General features: G+C 40.9%; 1 protein-coding gene across 3 annotated transcripts in view; it reads left to right on the top strand.

The window, feature by feature from the left end:
* kcnn2 (potassium calcium-activated channel subfamily N member 2) overlaps nucleotides 1–16,520 on the top strand; it is a gene marked incomplete at both ends in the record, with an annotated part of 34,349 nt that overhangs the window by 17,345 nt on the left and 484 nt on the right. For all 3 annotated transcript variants that reach the window (XM_080510372.1, XM_080510371.1, XM_080510373.1), the window contains 5 exons: nucleotides 5,975–6,393; nucleotides 6,667–6,808; nucleotides 8,273–8,383; nucleotides 8,491–8,618; nucleotides 13,579–13,648. In XM_080510372.1, the coding sequence (XP_080366498.1) occupies nucleotides 5,975–6,393; nucleotides 6,667–6,808; nucleotides 8,273–8,383; nucleotides 8,491–8,618; nucleotides 13,579–13,648 (870 nt within the window). The remainder of the gene's footprint in view (nucleotides 1–5,974; nucleotides 6,394–6,666; nucleotides 6,809–8,272; nucleotides 8,384–8,490; nucleotides 8,619–13,578; nucleotides 13,649–16,520) is intronic.

Below are 16,520 nucleotides of genomic sequence, written 5' to 3'. Positions count from 1 at the left end.
TAAATAAATAAAAAATCAACCTTTATGTCTCCTTGAAATAAACTCGGTGTTCGAGTAATTTGTAGTCATTTCAAATGACACCTGGTTCAAATGTGCTTAATATGCCCAACATCCTCCCATTAACTGTAAATGATTTATTAATGTTGGACATTAGCTTGTAGAACAGGAGCTTCCTTGGTGTTTTTTTTTTTTGTTTGTTTTTTTTTTAAGGATCGCACACTTACAAAGTACTGACCTCACCTTTTCACGACCACATTTATGTCCCCAAGTTTTCATTATCTAAACAGAGGTGTTCCAAGTCCTCATTCAAATATTTCAGTTGCACTTTCTTCTTCTTCAAAAGTGTTTTTAATGCACTTGTGAAGGACCGATTTGAGGATGAGGGTGAGTTCGCCAAGTTCACTGATGAATTTGATGTTGCCCAGCGTTTTGTACTTGGCAATATCACACTGCTCCTCCTCCTCCTCCTCCTCCTCCTCCTCCTCTTCCTCCTCCTCCTCAGGGGTGACTTGGCCCTCGTTTCCTATCAAATATTTCAACATTCCTGGTACAATTTCTAAAAACAGCGTTCTAATTCTGTGTCGCTTAATTTTCTAATGGGCACTCAAAATACGTTGCATCCTCTGCCAAGCATAGATATAACTGTGTTACTTGGAGTAATTTCATTGATGCGTGAGTCAAAATGTGCAACCGTTTGCCACTGGGGACACATTTGGCCCACGGGCCACTTGTTGGGCATGTCTGAGTTCGTACGACTCAAAGCATGCACGTCACACACTAAGCTGTAGAAGCTGTTTAACCAAAAGAGCTGCAGTGCACCAGAGTGTCGCCACAGTTCCTTTCGATGCTTCCAGAGAGCAGAGCTCATACAGGAGGCTGGATATTGAACGCTTCGCTAACAGCTGGCTACTTACCTGCCAATCGTAATCACGCATGTTGGAGTCACCCCCAAACCCCCACCCCCGGTGTCACGGAGCAATCAGCACTGAGTTTTCACTCTGCCCTCAATGTTTAGGCCACCTGCACCGAGTGACAAAGAACAGCCATCTCCATCCCCGCGAGCAAGGCTAACCAACATATGGCAGAGCGTGAAACAGTAGACAGCTTTTCATTTGAAATATGGGTTTTACTTTGAAATGGATACAGGAACGCTCCACATTCAGCTGACCATTCAGGCTGCGGTTACCTTCCAGACAAAAACATGTCCTGGAGTCTTGAGGAGTTTTGTTGTTTCAGTAAGTGAAAATAAATACATTGAATTAATGAAGAAAAAAAAAAAAAAAGGATCTTTTATTACTGTAATAATTTAATTTAATAGTAATTTAAGTTAATTTCCTCAATGGACCACATTTGTATCGTTCATGTCCTTATGATGAGGTCACACTATTTTGGGCTCATTCTTTTAATTATTGTTTCCCCGCTCATAATGACCTGATTTATGGATCTATCAAAAAGCAATTAGGCAACAGGTCAATTTAATTCGATCCGACCAGCGCAAATTTAACTTGATGAGGGATAATTTGGTCGCTTTGATCCTCCTACTAATTGCTTCATGCCGTTTTAAATGCCAATCCTCACACGTTGAAACAGTCTTTGTATGCTTCCTTTGTAAGAAAGATCATTTCTTGTTATTTATTCATAGGCATTAATTTGTTATCTTCCTGTAATCAATTTAAAACTTCCCTGGCGCAGTGACTTTCCTTAGTCTTCTTGGTATCGTCCCAATTTGATGTTTGTTCAGTCCAATGTTTTTCCACTGCAGATGTTGCTTCTTCCACCTCTTTGTCATAACTGCTTGTTCTGCGGCTTGCATGGAATATTTCATGCTCTGAGATAAAGGGCCCTTGAGTATTGTGTTTCAGGTCATCCATTACCATAATTGCTTTTACTCACCAAGTAGGCTTTCCTTATGCAACCTGCTTTTAAATGTTTAATTACATTGTTTTGAGGTAACAAACTTTGTAACTGCTTTTGACAGGGCCGGTTTGCTGTTTGAAACGTAAAATAAAACGAGGCTCACACTGTGTGCAAACAATAGATTTAGCTGCTTTCAGAGCTCTAATTCTGTAAGTAACAAAACCGTAGTGGAGTGAAGTCACAGCTTGTGTTTCCGTGTCTACATTACACTCAGCTGGAAAGCTGAACAGGACAAGCTGTGGTTAGAGTTACACACTTCTCTGACAGATGTCAGTTTGTTAAAGGAGCTCGGTGTCACTCATTTGATATGAACAACTGCCTCTGAAAGTTTAATTCATTCGTTGTTTTTAGTCTATGGGCGGAGGGTGGTGGGGGGGGGGGGGCTTTGATTGTGGCTTTTAAATAAATATAAACGAGCTGTGGAGGCTTTGTGAGGCTGTTGTATCATTTGTTCAGGAACATGTGTTGTTCTTGCATCTGCCCGGGTTTTATTTTTTCTGTAATGTGCCAATTTGTTGACAGTTGAAATGTCTTGTACAGTAGCTGTTTGGCTCCTAAGTGTCTCAGAAGCTATAATAAGCACACGGTGCTCAGTGAAGTTTGTGGGTTAGAGTAAAGCGGCGGGCCCTTGGAGCTGTCAAACTCCAGGATGTGGAGCATTCATGTATGTCTGCGAGACAAGAGGCATCGCGTGGTATTATTGATTGTTTGTGTGCCGTTTTTGTCCTTGAGTTAAACACTTTGACCGGGAGCTTCATTTGCGATACGAGAAATATGACTTTTTGAGCCATTCCATTTCATGAATCAGGGTGAATTTACAATCTAGGCCACTGATCCCATTAGCCTTCCATGAGCGGGACCATTTTCTTTATTCCTATAATGACAATTTCCAAATTACACTAAATCGAGAGGAGCTGGCACAATGCCGAGTCGTGATGCGTCCCCCCCCAGTGTGTGCTGAGCATTATGAACATTTTATTCAGTCATAAAACTGCTGTTTTGAAAGATATATAACACATCTACTGAAATTGGAGAACAAAAAGGCTGTGCAGAAATTAACTGGACTTAATCAAGCTAAATATGCATTATATAGCATTACAGAAAGTTCACTATAGATCAGTACTTCTGGAACAGTTTATGTCTGACACAGGGGACGTCAGAGAGATTGAGTTGAAGTGCAAGCAGCAGAAAAGCGTTTACCAAGATTTCTTATTTTTTCTATATTCTATACATAATCTATTACAACAGAGATACATTGTTTGAAGGCTAAAACTCCGAACCAATCAACAGTTGTAGACCATCCATAGAGATTAACGAGATATTTAAAATTATAATAATCCAATTAGCAGAAGAAATGTAATGCTTCTTTCCCCCAATGAGTCCAAACAGGCTTACAATGTCTTATAATGTTAAAACATTAGGAAGTCCAGCATTCAAATAGTGAGCAGATACACAATTGTGTTCAAGCTCTATAAGACGTGGCTCATTCTCCAATACTTCCAAAACCTCAACTGTAGCTGTTGTCAAGTTAAGAAATGGGAATTCTTAATAGGAATTATTATCCCTATATGCATTTGTAAAGTGGAATATTGAAACTGTGAATAAAGCTGAACAGCTGTCAAAAGTAAATATATATATATATATATATATATATATATATATATATATATATATATCAAAGTGGAAATATAAGCTTAATCAGGAATAATATGTAAAACAGTGCTTTAAGATGTGTATGACATTGTTCAGACGATCAGCCCTGCTAAGACCCACTCATGCAAACATATTTTCAAGAGTAATTTAAAAGGAGATAAGGAGCTCGCCACTCTTATCTCCTCAGGGACGTTGTTTGAAAGAGTGTTGGTGATAACAGATAAAGCCAAATCTCCCTTAATCCGCAGCCTAGATTGCTGGATTTTGGACAGAGCTTTGGCCTGAGACTTTAGGTCACAACCAGGAACATAAGGGGTCAGAAAATGTGACGGGCACTTTGCTCTAAATCCAGCAAGGGCATTAAAAGTTAAAAACCTACAAATCAATTAAAAGTTTACTGGAAGCCAAAGAAGAAATAGCTAAAATAGGTATGATAAACTCACTTTTAAACTAAAAAAAAAAAAAAAAAAAATCATTTAAGCAGCCCCTGTCAGCAACAAAGCAGACAAACCTCCCCCTCCAATCATTTTGATGAGCTGAGGTGAAAAATGAACTGCATTGTGCACAGTCCCGTCTCCGGCTATGCTAAGCTGTAGGCAAAAATATTGTACGGCGTATATCTGAATAATTTTTCATTTTAAATCCTGAGGAGTCGCTGGACATCCCATAATTCATTACCAAGCACATTAGGGAGGTTCCCGACGAAATGTAATGGTGCAGTTTTTCTTGTCTTTTTTATCCCCCCCCCCCTTCACTGACACGTCCGCTCGCGTGGCATAAACAGCCGCCAGGAAACCTCGCTCGTATTTGCTGACAGCAACATTTTGTGAAATATCTACTGCCACTTGTGACGGCTCGGGGAGGAAGAGGACCTTGATGTGATTGAGTGGATGGAGCAGCAGCAGCTGTGAAGGAATGTCAGCGTGGCGTGTCAGAGGGAAGAATTATTTAACCAATACAGGAAAAGTTAAGATGATTTGATAGTGTTTAATTTGCATCCAACAGCAGCAAAGAGGAGTGGGGTTGAGATCGTCTGTCTGCAGCTGTAGGCGCGATCGGGGATCTCTTGTGAGACGGCAGTCGTGGCCTCAGCCCATTAGTTCAGGGTGAATACACCGTGCAGTGAATCTTCTGACGGAAGATAACTGTAGATTGGATTGAAAGTGATGAAGAGGGGAGAGGGGGTGAACAAGAGGCAGCAGCAGCAGCAGAAGTGACCATGTGAGGAAGCTGCTTCAGATGACAAGAGGACAGGCTGAGGAAGAGTGATGGGAGGTGCTGAAATTCACTCACTCCGCGGTCCCCAAGCGAAAAGGCTTACCTTCTGGCCAGGGTGGCCAGGCGATCAGAACCTAATGCTAATGTTGGGGGTGGCAGATGTTCTCATCAGTATAATGCTTTGAAGTTGAAATTGCTTACTGCACGCTGCTAATGCAACACATTTTGTCTGGACTGGATAAAGGAGACTGAAAACGGAGAGAAATAGAAGATGCGGGGGAGGGGGCGGGGGGGGTGGATTTGTGGAAGAATCTAAGCTCAAAGAAGTCCATCTCATCCATAGATCGCATCATTTTTTTGTAAAGAAAACTTTCATTCGTTGCTGGAAGGAGCCTTGTAAATATAACCCACGGGAATTGTGTCAAAAACATCAAAAATATCCATCACTCATTAATCCTCAGAGTCAACAGATCACCTGGTGCCCTCGAAATGTCTCGCTAGAAATTATAAAAACTAGAAGATATGCAGTTATGATGATGTATGAAAAAAAAAAAAGGAAGGCAGCTTGGATTGCCAAGTGTTTAATTTTTCTTTACTATTTTTGCTCCAAAAATACTCACTGGCTAAAATTACAATGACGGCCAATTTCTTTTTTTTTTTTTGCTTAGCAATCAAATTTTAAGTTAATCTTCTTAACAGCCATTACAGACCGAACATTATTCCATTTACACCTTAAAACTTTAGAATATCTAAGATTAGTACAAATCCATCCATCAATTCAATTTTCTTTTAGCATGGTTAAAATTGGACCCGACTACATCGGACAAACACATGAAATCATCGCAAAATCAAGTAATCGACTGGAGAATGCTTGTTGAAATACAAAGATGTCATATTTCAGTTGGACAGAAAGCATCCGACTGTGCTGCTTTAATACCCGAGGGGCTTTTCTGACCTTGACACAGTGAAGCTCCCTACACATGTAGTATACATCATCTTTGTTGTCTTGGTCTGCACCTCTTTAAAAAAAAAAAAAAAATGGTGGCTCACAGTTGTGATTCAATAATTTGTTGGCTTATTTTTTTTTAATGAGTTTAATGATTTCCTGCTGCTTGCCGTGTCAACATGATGAAAATGTTAGACGTCGTTCCCCCTCCGCTGGCCTCACACTGCCCTCTCCTTGCAGTTATTTATGGTGGACAACGCAGCTGATGACTGGAGGATAGCCATGACATATGAGCGCATCTTCTTCATCTGCCTGGAGATCCTGGTGTGCGCCATACACCCCATCCCGGGGAACTACACCTTCACCTGGACAGCGCGCTTGGCCTATTCCTATGTGCCATCCAAGACGGATGCCGACGTGGACATCATCCTGTCCATCCCCATGTTCCTGCGGCTGTACCTCATTGCTCGTGTCATGCTGCTGCACAGCAAGCTCTTCACGGATGCCTCGTCCCGCAGTATCGGTGCACTCAACAAGATTAACTTTAACACACGCTTTGTGATGAAGACCCTCATGACCATCTGTCCCGGCACTGTGCTGCTGGTCTTCACCATCTCACTATGGATCATCGCTGCATGGACAGTGCGAGCTTGCGAGAGGTGCCTGGATCAGTTTCTCACGCTATGCCGTGCTGCTTCACATTAAACATAGATAAGGCATAAAAATAGATTGTGTACACACGTTCTAGCAGTTTGAGTCCCGGCATCAAGATAGAGCAGTTTACTCAGAAAAGCTTCCACACCAACATTTTGTAAAACATTTATAAACACACGTTTTGTTTTGGGTTTTTTTTCTAAATTAAGCTGTAACATCAGCTACTGCGGGTGCATTAAAAAACTGGTCAATCTATTACGTTTAATTATTTATTGCAGATACCATGACAACCAGGACATAACCAGTAACTTCCTTGGAGCCATGTGGTTGATCTCAATCACGTTTCTAACCATTGGATATGGGGATATGGTTCCACACACATACTGTGGGAAGGGAGTCTGTCTCCTGACTGGCATCATGGTGAGTAAAACAGAGTGAGTGACTTTCTCAGTAGTAGAATAAGAGAGGCCTCACTGGTGGGATTGTTGCTGTATAAACCAGGGGTTTTCCGTGTGGGAGGATGAGCTCCGCTTTACTGAGCTTGGAAAACCTTGTGCTTCATCAAACCCCCCCCCCAAATATCACGCTGCTTTGTCTCACACCACGTAGTCACAGCGTGGTTAAATGCCAGACTTTGACAAATAGTATTTGGAAGTAATAAAAATTCTCATGCTCATGACACGTTTTTCAAAATTATGGTAAGTCACAATATTATGTCTGTAATTGCTATAATTTAACTTATGGTAAAGCTGATTTAATTCCATTTTAATACACATAAAATGAATTCTGTCCTTTAAAAAAAGCATGTTTTATAATAATGATTAACAGTTTTAAACTATTGTTTATTTTTATTATGAATTACTCTCAAAATAATATATTCAAAATATATACTCAAAATAGTAACTTGTACCTGTATGATGTGGGCTGTCATATCATTTGTACCACAAACCCTATTTATAGGTCTTATTGGTTCATGAAATGTTAGTTTTTAATCTTTGTAATTATACGTTTTATCTTTTGTCTTATTATAGTTGCACTGTGAACCACAAGAGTTGTCTTTTAATTCCATCGCACCTGTACAAATACAATAAACCAATCTATCTGTCTTCTATCTATCTATCTAAAACGGAAAAATCCGGTTTGAAAAAGGCATCCCCCTGATCACTTGATTTTCCAAGCTTGGTCTCTGAAGCTCTCTAGCACCCTCAAGAGGATGCTTGTGCCTCAACCTGAAAACCAGTTAATGAATGGGTGGTCAAAATCGGAAAAGTGGAACTGATTCCTCATAGCAGCTAAAACGGAATCACCTGTTCACAGCTTTTACTCTCCATCATAATTTCTGAAACAACAATGTTTCCATGACACACTCCAATCAGGGGATGTTTAAAAAAAAAAAAGAAAGAAAAAGAAAAATGTCTCAAATGGTTATAATAAATAGTTAATGATCGATTATGCTCACATTGTTGATATCAGAGAAAACAAAAATTTCATTTGTGTTGGCATCAACCACTGGGTTTTTATGCGGACCCTGCTGTGGGAAAAGAAGCGACAATTGTGAGGCTATGCTGACTCTATAACTGTCACATCATCAACTTTACCTGTGGCATAAAGAGGATGGTAATTTAGTTAATCATTTCTTGTCTCTCAGTGCTGTTGGCAAACACTTGACTTTTGACACAAAACAATGCATTTTAAAAAAAACAAAGAGGTGTAAATTGTGATGGAGCCATAATATTTACAGGAATTACATCCAGTTATACTTGAGAGCGGCTCACACATTGATGCATACATGATCACTTATGACTGAAGAGAAATGGCTGGTAAGGAAATATAAATGAAAAAATCCAACATGGTGTGTCTGTGTCTGTTCTCATTCCTCCTCAGGGAGCTGGCTGCACTGCCTTGGTGGTGGCTGTGGTGGCAAAGAAACTGGAATTAACCAAAGCTGAAAAACATGTCCACAATTTTATGATGGACACCCAGCTAACAAAAAGAGTACGGAAAAGTTTGGGCTTGTATAAGACACTTTTTGTTGTTCATCTCTCATTTCATGGTGAATTCATTACTTTTGGGGGTCGTTTGTTTTGTTTTTTGCTCTTTAGGTGAAAAACACAGCTGCGAATGTTCTCAGGGAGACGTGGCTTATTTACAAGAACACTAAGCTTGTGAGGAAGATGGACCACGCCAGAGTCAGGAAGCACCAGAGAAAATTCCTCCAAGCCATCCATCAGTAGGTGCCGCCATCTTGACCCCGTCAGCTTGTGATGGACTAACGTTGATTTTTACCCGGCAGCACTTTCACTTTGATTCATCAGTGCGACGCAAACCTGAAATCTGAATTGTTTGACACCTGTAGCAACAATTATGTTCTCATATTAGTGAGAATTCGATTACCATGTTTCAGCCGACTTGAAGAACCTTCCAGATGTGATTATTAATTGTTCTGAGGATTCAAGAAAAATATGCATGGGAACTGGATTTATGTAAATATTATTCATTGATACTCAGGAAGTTCCTTTAAAGTATTTCTGAAGGTACGAGTCGGTTTTATGGCTTGTTGGGTTTTTTTTTTTTTTAAGCGACTTTTGTTCACCTGTGTAAAACTCATTTTGACTTGAAATATTCTGAAGTTACAGAATTCACAGCAGCGCAATATTGATTTCACTCTCGCTCACTTCTCGCTGTCAGGTCGACTCTTGTGTCGTTGTTTGGCTGTGAGACAGGCATCAGGCTGACCTCAGGGCCGACACATTTGGGTTTCTGCTCCTCTAGCGGCTGGTCAGTCACTTACCTGTCAGCCAGTCTTTTAGTGGGTCCCCAAGGGCCCCAAAGTGCTATCTCACTCCAAAACACTATTGATTTTAGCCTTACCTCACCGTTGTTTTTCTTCCATCTACAGTACTTACCAGCAAATCTACTCTGTGGCTTCTTTTATTAACTGGCTATCAGCACCAGCTTTATTAAAATACACGACTAAGCGCTCGGTATACTTTCAGTACGTAGCTTTGTGCTCAACTAAGACGTCTGTTTGTGCGTTTGTTTGCTTTGTGTGGTTTTCTGTTAGTATATGGGTCTCTGTGGTCTCCCATGTGCAACTTTGATTTACTCATGAATGTTTTGAACACGCTTATGTTTTAAGGACATTAGGGAGGTGAATTGCAAAAACAGTAATAACACAAATACACCTAAGCTGTCTGCTGCTGCTGCTGCAATCTGCATCCGGATTTGTGCTGTTTATTTGCATTTTCTTGCCCTTGCAACCCATTTGGCCAGTGCTGCTAGGTTTGTGTGGTTTGCAGCAGTGACGACAATATCTCAGGTCCACTTTCGGCTCTTGTGGACAACATAACGCCCTGAGCTAAAGCTAAATCTATAAAGAGCCTGATTCAGTGGAGGAAAGTCACGTCCAGCTCTGTGTGACACCGGCTGCTCAGCATGGTCCCAACATCCCCCCCGTCACACTTTTATGATGCAAAGATTTTGCCGCGTTTGCGGGAGTGTTCACAGGCTTATCTGTGTGGGGTGGGGGTTTTAGGTCTTGCCTGCAACCTATTCAAGCCAGGTGTGGTGAGCTATCTCTGGATTGGGATTAAAGCAGAACAGCATGTGGCCCAACACACAGAGGGTAGTAAAAGGCCTACAGGTGTCCTTGACCAGTCTAGTGACCGCAGTAAACATCAAATCAGACGTTATCATGTTTGCTTCCTGCCGTAAAAAAAAAAAAAAAGCTGCGAGACAGTGCTGTCAGTCATCATCATCAGCCTCACTAAAGAATGTGAAGTGTAAACTGTTGTTAAATCCAGCCATGGATGCTTCTCGGCATTGTCCGTGTCGCTCAGTGTTTGCTCAACTTTAAAGGAGAGGCTTTTATTTACCGCGTCAACTGATAACTGGGATTAGCGCCTGGGGGAAAAAAAAGGGGGGGGGGGGACAGAACACCGGTCCCACTGCGAGATAAGTCACAGGTTATTGCTGGTCCTCAGAGGTCAAGCGACGGTATAAAGACGAGGGTTACAGCAGCCAGACGTAAACAGATTTTACCATCTGAATATGTTGATCTGTTGTTGTAATAATTCATTTGTCTACTTCATGTTTTCTTTTTTTTTTTTCCTGTTTGTCGACACAATGCAATAGAGCTCGAAAGTAAGTCTTCGCCTCACACGTAGATACAGGCCTGTCGTGTGCATGCTAACGAGAGCTTGTCCTTGAACCCAATAATGTTACTATAAAAAAAAACTAAAAAAAAAAATTACACTCCCTCATTTGATAAGTGAAATTCATGCTTCGAAAACGGTGCATCCAATGGCTTGATGTGACCAGATGTCGTCATTTATTTCAAGCAACTACATAGGTTCATATTAGTTTCAAAGAGACACATGTCAGTTTGACAAAATGCACATTACCGTCTACATTTCCCTTCAATTAGTCAAGTTTCAAACAACCACTGCAAACACTTACTCAACAGATTTATGCTGCACACTGTATCCACACCAACAGATGCATATTGAGTGAATTTCAGTTATCAGTGATGGAGGGTGTTTTTCTTTCCATTTCTGCATGGATGTGATGAGACTTTGATCTTTAATCAGAAAGGCACTGATTAAACTCCAATCAACTGTGTTTTCACATACCGAAGGATGACAACTAGAGCTCGACAGAAGACGGACCTGTCGTCACACAATATAAGTTATATTACCTCCAAAAGCCACATTATACAGCCAAGCTGTCGTGCTCCTATACAGGCCGGAGCTCAGGGTCATCTTTCGGCGGGTGGAACCATTGTTACGCCTGTTTGACATTTGCAGCCACATTTCCTCCATTTCTCTGTTGGATGACACAGTAGCAGAGATTCAGTATTGCCACGCCGGGTGAAACGGCGCATGAACAAGGACATGCAGCTGTCATGCAGGAAGAATCAGGAGAGGTAGCAGCAGATGTAACTCAAACACTGCAAAGGTCACGCGGACGGTACGATGTTCCAAACTGCAGCTATGGTGTCGCACACGTGCATCCGAATGTCTTACAGTCCATAGCAGCTGTGAAATCGAGTGTCTCAGAGCAATAAGGCTGTCCCCCTCTGGGAACGCTGTCCCTTCCTTTCGACAAGGTCCAAGTGGGAATCATAGCAGGAGGCACAACACTGAGTGCTTGTTAGCTCAGAGATCAGCGAGTTGGAGAAACAGGAAAGTGACCTGAGCCGAAGGTCATGCGAAAGCCTCAGAGCAATTCTGCTCAAGCTGAAGAGGCTGCGACTGTGACCGACAGTGTAATGCTGTCAGCAGGGACTGAGGAGTTAAAAAAAGAAAAGAAAAAAACCAGTCTTGCGGCAGCAAAATGTTCACCCTGTACAATTACAGAAGAGACACATTTGCATTTCTGCCCACAACGAGGTAAACGGAGGTCACGACAAAGAAAGCATGTTGAAAAGATAAAAAAAAAAAAAAAAAAAATATCGAGCTGCACTAACAGAGATTGCCCTTACAGATTTAGTGGGCTTTTGAAAAGCTTAGCGTAGCCGTTTCCCCCTGATGAATAGCAAGCAGATTCAGAGTGCCCATTCAGAAACAGCGCAGCCCACCAAGAATGATTGACTGAAAGGAAACAGACGCAGAATATAAAAGGACAGGATGAGGGGGTTGTCTCGTCGTCACCCCGAGCTGCATCAAAACAACTATTGGTCATCCAACTGTGAAATGTATCAATCTAACAGGTCTTACATCAACTCCAAAACCATTTAACACCGAAAATCTAGTATATGTCACATTTTCAGGAGACTACTTTCTATTTTCTTTGCTTGGTTTTAACTATTTGAAGTATTGAAATGCTGTTTTTCTATCATGTTCCGAGCAGTCTTGCTGTGTAGGAAGCTTTTCTAGCTTCACTTGCCAGGCGACTGTCCCTCCTTTGTAGTTTAGTTAAGTGACAGTGCACCCTCTGTTGGTCTAACCTGTCATGGTCGCTCCACATTTGCTTGTCTTCAGGAAACAGAAAAGTAATCCTGTGTTGCACGAAAAACTGGTGCATCTGGATAAATCAAGAAACTCCCCAGAGGTCCCCTAAATCCCTTCTGGATCATGTCTGTTTACCTTGGATATGCACACAACATAATAATTATCTCACTAAAATTGCATTTATTTATTCACCTGAATAATGTTGGGTTGTTTTAAATATCATTATTATTGACAATGGTACTATTTTATCACAATCTGAAACACGGTGCCAGACTGGCCACCGTGATATTACTTTTTTTTTATTGAGTTAGCTGTAATTTAACAGGCATGTGGCATTTCAGGAGGGCAGAAAAACCTCTTTAATATCTCAAAACCACGTGTGGTTGACACGCTACAATACTGCACAGTTGCTGTTTTTGAGCCCCCTGAGAAGCAGAGTTAAACCAGGCTCTTGGAGCCTAATTAAGCAGGAGGTGTGAATTATTTAAGCATGTTGCATGAAGTAGGTGAGATCTTTTTGCCAGATATTCTGAGGAGTTTCGGGGGCAATGAAAAACTGACAATTTCATAGATTATATCTCACAAGCCACGTGTCATGGGGAGGCTACGCCATTTGTAAGCTTTATGGAAGAGTGTTATCTTCTATCCAGCATGACTTTTTTTTTTTATTTAATATGAATGCATTACGAGTCAGGTTGTAAAGACAATTAGATTTTTTCACAATTTGTCTTAAAATTAAAACAAAAGAAAAAGTGCAAGTAGCTGCATCCTTTGTGCCAATATTAAATGTATTTGGCATTTTAAAGAATAGTTTATAAACATAAGAAAGAGAAGTAGTTTTTTGTTGTTGTTGTAGAAAACATCCTAAAGCAACATCAAGTCACTTTTGTTGCTTTATATTCTTATTTGCCGAGTCGCTATAGGACTTGGTGAATCCTGATTGCACCATGTATGCACTCTCTCCCCTCTTGTCTTTAGTGTTGGTTGAGTAGGAATCAGAGCTGCTCTCATGCTCCTCTGAGGCAGCTCTCCTATTTTCCCCTGTGGTCTCCTCTCCACTTGCATGCAGCTCAACCAAACAGACCGACTCTCCCCCCCCCCTGCAATCCCCGCATTCTCTACACACATCCTGTGCATGTCCTTAGGAGTGCTCTCCATGTGTATGCCCTGTGTGTGCACAACTTCAGAAAGAGAATGACCGCGTTAATTCATTTGGGTTCTGAATGGTCTTGTGTTCAGATTGAGAAGTGTTAAAATGGAGCAACGCAAGCTGAATGACCAAGCAAACTCACTAGTGGACCTTGCTAAGGTAAGATAGACTCCTGCTGCTCTGTGCAACAGGATAACAATCCTTTCCTCTGTGTGACTGAATTCAATGCATGCGAGTCCACATGCTGAATTAGTTGTGTTTTCTAATATCATCAAAGTCTACAGGTGTCAAATAAACAGACAGGCTTTACATCTGGGTGGTGATTCTGGTTGACTGCGCGGCAGATTGTGTGGGTATTAAATAATAACGTCTCTTTATTTTTGCAGCGTAAATTACTGCCCCCAGGACATGCTCTCCAGAAATTTACTGAATGAAACAAACAAGAAGCCTTTTTTTTTTTTTTGCATACGCAAACACCCAGTACAGTTTTTCACTTCATGTATTCTCTGATGTTTGTCTCCAGATGCACTAAACAGAAGCCGACAAACCTTAGGGAAAGACCAGGCAGTGCGCCAGCCTGACACAGCAGAAACAGTAACCTGGGAAAGGAGACACACTGTGATCTGATGATTCAGCCAGAAATAAAGGCCTAGAAAAAGAAGCTAGAAAGGCACGGCGTTTTGACATTCAGAAGTACACCACAGTCGAACTGGATATCTTCCAGCATGTCATGAAAGGTATTAGTTAATATTGCCTAATCACCCGGTGGTGTAAAACAGCAGCGAGAGTTGGGATATGACATTGGATAAGGTGGCCGGTGGCCAGTACGCCTCAGCTGGAGTTTTAATTGTTGTTGTAACAGTCTGGTGCCTTAAGAGGGCAGTGTGGATTCAGCCTTTTCCATGTCCTCAGTGGAAAGATGGGAGCTAAATAGAGCTGAACATCTCTTTGGGCAGATGCATCGCCACTGCAGTGCTCTGTGAAATTCCTCAGATCACATTGTATCCCCTTCAAGTCATCACCTCCACTGAAGTCTCTCTTAGACTCACTTGTCTTCCTTTCATTGTGAAAGTAGTGAAGCATTTGTTGAATGTCATTTTTCCTCCACAGCATTTCTGTCATTTACCATTCAGGCTGAATCACATGTCCCCAAATCGCAAAATTGCTCACTCGAGCTACAGTTTGAAACAATCTCAGCTGCTTTCCTCTCTCTTCTCCTCTCATCACCTTGATCAGAAGTAGGCTGATGGGACCATTTTAAGGTTTTGTTTAATGGTTGAAGTGGATCTATGATGCATTTTTACTCAATCATTCTCTCCATTTATAATACTTTGTGAATTAATGGGCCTTATCTTTCATTCTAACTATTTTGGGCAGTACTATTCAACATGCGCTGGTCTTATTTCTATATTTACAGAAGATGCTCATACTTGGGTCTCTTCAGCTCCATATGTAGGTGTTGTGACCGCTAACAAATCATGGAGACTCTTATCAAAAGCAGAATCATGACATTCCAAGATATTATGTATCATTATTGAACTCAGTCATCTGGGGAGAGCTGCTTATTTAGTTCTCATTGATTCACATAGACAGTCTATCCCATGGTTCCTGCCCCAGATAAGAAGAGGACAAGGTAAGTGATGGATCCCATCGCCTGTAAGCTGCCAGGGGTTATTAGACTGTACAATGACTAATACCCCAGCAGTCGCCTTCTTGCAGCGGCACTCCATGACACCAATTTTTTGTATCTGTTGATGATCACTTTGGAAAATGAACTTGAGAGATTGTCGAAACCAGCAGCCACAGTATATATATATATTTTTAAGACTCTTAACAGATGGCTGATGGATCAAAGGAGCAGAAAGCATCATGCCAAGCCAGCAAGCACCTTTCCTGTCTCCTCAAGGTCACTAAGTAATATACTCCAGTCTGCTAGGAAACCCGACTTGCTGTAAATGCTATAAAATTTGCCCTTGTGGGTCAGTTTCTAATGGAGATTGTGCTTGAAATGGAAGCTTAGCATTTTTAGCCAAAAAAGAACTTGAACTGACGTCCGTCTGACCTTTTCTGTTGGATGATGGAAGGTATTTTCCTTCATGGGGGGAGTTCCCCAAAAGCCAAGCAGACGGCCATAGAAAAAACATATTCGTTACCTTCTCCCATTCCCTGAATTTTAATGTTAAGAAATTATTATATTTTATTTTCTGTCACCATTAACTATTTACATTATATATGTTTAATTCAAAATTGGCCAATATATTAAAAAAGAAAACTAAAATGATAACCCAATGAATAATTAGGCAGTCTGAAAGACTTTGCAGTACGAGTTTCTTTTTGCTTATGGTGTACAGTACACAAAGAAAACAAAAAAAAGCAAAACGCCTTTTCTTAGTGGCACCTTGAACGCCGACTCAAACCAACTCTCACAGCAGACATGCTATTTGTCATGTCAAGAGGTACATTTTGGTTGAAAGCCTTCTTAATTATTTTTTTTATAAAATGTGATTGTGAACTGCTGCTCCATAGGTGATTAAAAAAATATATATTTGATACATGTTTACATATAGTCTCCCACAGTGTCAACAGTAACAGTTATAAAGCTTTGCTTCTCTCATTTTTATTTTTATTTTTAACTTTCTGTCACACAAAAACACTCAATATAATCAATAGTTTTACCATTACTTCACTTTTTAGAAAATAATGACTTCTTTCAAAAGGGAGAGGACACACAAGGAGGGGGATCGCTTCTCCTGCTGCTTGTCCTCCCTTCAACTGTGTTTTACAGTGTTGAAGCTTGTGACATTAAACTGAACTTTGAGTGCTATTGTGACATGTGAGAAATATTTGGAGGTACTTGAGCATGTGAGTGAGATTATACATGCGAAATGTGAGTGTATGTGATATTTCTATGGTGTTTTGGGGCTTGTTTGTTGTCTTTGGTGCGAGACAATTTTTGTTTTGAATAACTTAAAGTACACAGTCTGCATTTGAGATGTCAAGACAAAGAGATCATTTCAATCTAAATGTCACC

The sequence above is a fragment of the Blennius ocellaris genome, assembly GCF_963422515.1.
Source record: "Blennius ocellaris genome assembly, chromosome: 15".
NCBI lineage: Eukaryota > Metazoa > Chordata > Actinopteri > Blenniiformes > Blenniidae > Blennius > Blennius ocellaris.
Note: the sequence above shows the minus strand (reverse complement) of the source record. Positions and strands in the feature narration are given on the sequence as shown.